This window comes from Lathyrus oleraceus, chromosome 4 (genome assembly GCF_024323335.1).
Source record: "Lathyrus oleraceus cultivar Zhongwan6 chromosome 4, CAAS_Psat_ZW6_1.0, whole genome shotgun sequence".
In the NCBI taxonomy this organism is placed as follows: domain Eukaryota; kingdom Viridiplantae; phylum Streptophyta; class Magnoliopsida; order Fabales; family Fabaceae; genus Lathyrus; species Lathyrus oleraceus.
Window position 1 is genome coordinate 256,905,433 of NC_066582.1, and position 4,179 is coordinate 256,909,611.

Sequence of the window (4,179 nt, forward strand, 5' to 3'; positions counted from 1 at the left end):
AATATATTAATTATTTTTTTCTAAACATATCTTTAATTATATTACATCTGTTTTTATAATCTATAATAAATACTTTTGTATATATATTAACTATTTCTCTCTCTTAAATATAAACTTATAAAATTAGATAAATAATTAATAAATTTAACATTTTAATCAATTTTTTTATTTACGTAATTTATTCTATAAAGTCTTTTATTTAGGATCGGAAGTAGTATTAAACTTAGGCCAACCTTAAACCAATCTAGAACAATAAACATACTCAATAATTTTTTTGCTAAAAACATAATAGAGTGAATCCTAGAAAAAATCACTAATATGATATAATAATCCTCATCATCAATCACTAAGAATTTATTAATTTATTCAGAAAGGAAAAAAAACATTTTATTGCTTATACAAAAAAATATTAAATAAATTCCAAACAAGACTTCAATAAACACAATAAAAAATATCTTTATGGACAGATCTAAGCTAAAACCATGGAGACGAAGATTCCAGCAAGAGAAGTAACGGCAACAAAGGTATTTGTGATAGAGAATGCAGCTGAGGGTGCCTCAGCTTCTCCTGCTGGGCCATTTGTTCCTGGTGCTGGTGGAGAAGAAGTGTTTGGGGTTGGTGATGAAGGAGAAGGTGATGGAGAAGAAGTGGTTGTAGGAGAGGGTGCTGGAGAAGAAGTTGTTGCAGGAGAAGGTGTTGGTGATGTGTTTGTGGAGGGTGATGGAGCAGGTGCTGAATTGGGTGATAATGATCGGGTAGGTGCGGGTGCAGGAGCTTGTTGTGCTATGCATGAAGTAGCCAACAACCCCAATATCAGAAACACTTTGATTGCAACAGAACCCATGTTGTTATATGTTCTTTTGATAGAGAAGAATGTTTAGTGAGAAATGTGAGAAAGAGAGTATAAATATAAATATGTTAGATGAGAAGAGAAGAGATTGAAAGAATATATATAATAGATTGTTTTTCTTTCTTTGTGCTTCCAAGTAAAGCATGCGACAGGTTCAGCTGGTGAGGGAGGTGTTGTATGTCTCTACGTAAGGCAGAATTTTCCCGTTTAACCTTTCACACTTTGATTTTTCGATGGCTGTTTCTAGATCAATATCTGATGTAGTATATTCAAAGATTGGAAATGTTCATGTAGGGTTTGTGTGATTAGTGAATAGTGTGAAACACACGGTTTCTTACGTCACAATACTAACATGTCAAATTTGAACATGTAGATTTATTTAAATTACACATTTTAATGATGTTGCTTCTTCATCTTAATAAATAATATTTATTCTTAATGTTTTGATGATAACAAAATAACATAACAATGTATCACTAACTAGAAAATGAATCCGTTCCAGTCAATTATTTTATGCATTCACAAAGACACTGCATTAATAACTATTTGATCTTAATTACACGGTTCAAAAAAATAAAATAAAATATATATTTTAATTAAAAAATACTAGTGTTGAAAACTGAATTTGCCAGGAAACCACGAAGTGAACAAGGTAGATGAAAGAAGAAAGTAGAGAAGAGTGAGAGAAAACTAGAAGCTTCAAACTTGATTCATTGAGCTTAATGGTTATCATACATTGATTGAGACTATATATTTAAAAGATAGCCTACAATCCATCACCAACTAAACATAACAATGATTAACAAACTGAAACAAATCATAACAAACAGGTTTGCTAAAATAGAAAGTGACTAGATAACTTTCACATAAGTTTCTAAAAGAGTAAAATACGTTACAAGTTTGTAGATTGACTTCAAGCATTATTATAAAATATATCATTGACAACACTAATTTATATATTTTTGGATAGATTTTGTTTTTTTATATTTATGAAAAGAAATTGCATTACGGTCAAAACAATCAACCATGATTAGAAATTCATGGAGTGACAAGATTCGAATTTTAACATATATATATATATAATATATATATATATATATATATAATATATATATATATATATATATATATATATATATATATATATATATATAATATATATATATATATTAAAATAAAATTAAAATACATATCGCCATGGTTGGTCATGTTAATAGTTGTGAAAGGTATTACATTTCATCACGGTTTTTTAATACGACCGTGGTGAAATTGTCTAGCCATATAAAAACGAATTAACTCTCATTTCTTGACAGTATCGCCGTATCTCTCACAGCAAAATCCAAACACATATTTTCTCTCTTCTTCTTCGTCATTAACTTTCCTATTCTACAGTATAGTCTCAATCTTATTCTTCATACATAAATGTATTCTTATTCTTTCTTATTCTCTTATTTTCGTGTATGTTGTTGTTACGTTCACTACGCCAAATAAGGGAAAAGAGGGCGCTTTTTTTGGCCTATAACAGCGCTTTAAAGCGCCCTCTAATCTGGCGCTGGCATAGGTAAAGACAGCGCTTTTTTTCCTGATGAAAGCGCTCTCTAAAGTGGCTTTTTAAGCCCTTTAAGGACCACTTTAGAGGGCGTTTTTTAAAGAAAGCGCCATCTAAAGTGGAAACTTTTAAGGGTTTAGAGGGCGCTTTTATTGGAAAGCGCCCTCTAAAGTGGAAACTTTTAAGGGTTTAGAGGGCGCTTTTACTGGAAAGCGCCCTCTAAAGTGGAAATTTAAAGGGTTTAGAGGGCGCTTATTTTGGAAAGCGCCCTCTAAAATGGGTGGTTATTTAAATTTTTTTTTTAAAAAGCGCTATATTTATTTATTTATTTTAGACAACCTGTATATTGAAGCAGTACACCTAAAACTGTATAATTTGAAGCCCTTTTTCATACATTGCATTCAACAAGCCTTATATACAACAATCCATACATATACAACAATCTACTGATATATAATCGTTTAACTTCTAAAGATTCTAAATATACAACCAATTCATAACTTAAAAAGAAATAAAACTAAGTAGCAAAAGCATCTCTGAGATGTATGTTTTTTTTGCTAGCCGCAGTCTTCTTAGCAACAACCTCTTTTTGTTCAATATCAATAGCATGAACCTAAAATATCATAAAATTAGTTAGGTGAAGTATAAGATCAAGAATTAACATTTTCTATGCATAAATATCATATAATTGTGTTTATACCTTCTTTTTTTTATGCAACTGACTCGATTTGCTGTAATAAAAGCCATTTTACCTGTAATAAAGAAAACAATTAAAATCATTTGACCTGTACCTTTTTCACTAAGTTCTCTTTCTTTTCTTGGTTGGAATATGTTCTACATGTCTCTTAACAATACAGACGGTTGTATTGATCCAAATACCCTCATTATGATCATTTCTAATATATGAATCATTTGATATAATATTCTCATCTTGATCATTTCTGGTAAACGATTCAATCTCAACATCAATATCACCTTGATCTCCAGTGTTTTCATCAATTACTTTGTTGGAAAAAAGAACTATAGACCATTTCGTACTTTTCGGATCATTGACATAGAACACTTGTCTAGCTTGAGAGGCTAGAATAAAAGACTCATCTTTGTATCCCACCCTATTAAGATCCACTTGCAAAAATCCTGACTTATCCATTCGAATGTCGTTATTATTTTCAACCCACTTGCAACCAAATATAGGAATCTGAAACTTCTCATAATCAAACACCCAAATGCGCTCGATAACACCAAAATACGAGAGATTTGCAAATTTGGGGTTTAAGTCCTTCACACTTGATATGTGCATTGCTTCAGCTACCACGGTGACACCACTATTCTGCATAGTACTTTTATCATCTTGTTCTTTGGTATAAAATGTGTATCCATTAATCGCGTATGCGCTATAAGAAAAAACATGGAAACTTGGACCATATGCTAAGCATCTCAACCTTTCTAATCGACCATCCATTGCCCGCCTTTAAGTTGTACAACTTTAATATCGCAGACAATCTTGTGAATTTAATGCAACCATCATACAAAGGTTTCTCTGCATCACTTACCAACCTCTCAAACATTTCGGGATAATCCTTAAGATCTCCTTCAAGTGCTTCTGCAATCTCTTCAACTCGATCACAATCGTATGTATCTGCGCCACTATAGTTTGAGGCATAGGTCGTACTATCCCCCGGTTCAACATTCTCGTTACTTTTCTCACCATGCAAATTCCAACATGTATAACTTCGATCAATTCCATGCCTCATTAGATGCGATGTCAACTGAACTGCGT

General features: G+C 31.7%; 1 protein-coding gene across 2 annotated transcripts; it reads left to right on the forward strand.

The window, feature by feature from the left end:
* The first annotated feature begins 325 nt into the window (after positions 1 to 325).
* LOC127074948 (uncharacterized) lies at positions 326 to 1,233 on the forward strand. 2 transcript variants are annotated; one of them, XM_051016373.1, is made up of 2 exons: positions 375 to 663; positions 694 to 1,224. In XM_051016373.1, the coding sequence occupies exons 1-2, from the start codon at positions 483 to 485 to the stop codon at positions 879 to 881; spliced, it is 369 nt and encodes a 122-aa protein (XP_050872330.1). In that variant the 5' UTR covers positions 375 to 482; the 3' UTR covers positions 882 to 1,224. The 2 variants fall into 2 exon arrangements, with proteins under 2 accessions (XP_050872329.1, XP_050872330.1); XM_051016372.1 differs by having other exon boundaries at positions 326 to 1,233.
* Positions 1,234 to 4,179: the final 2,946 nt, after the last annotated feature.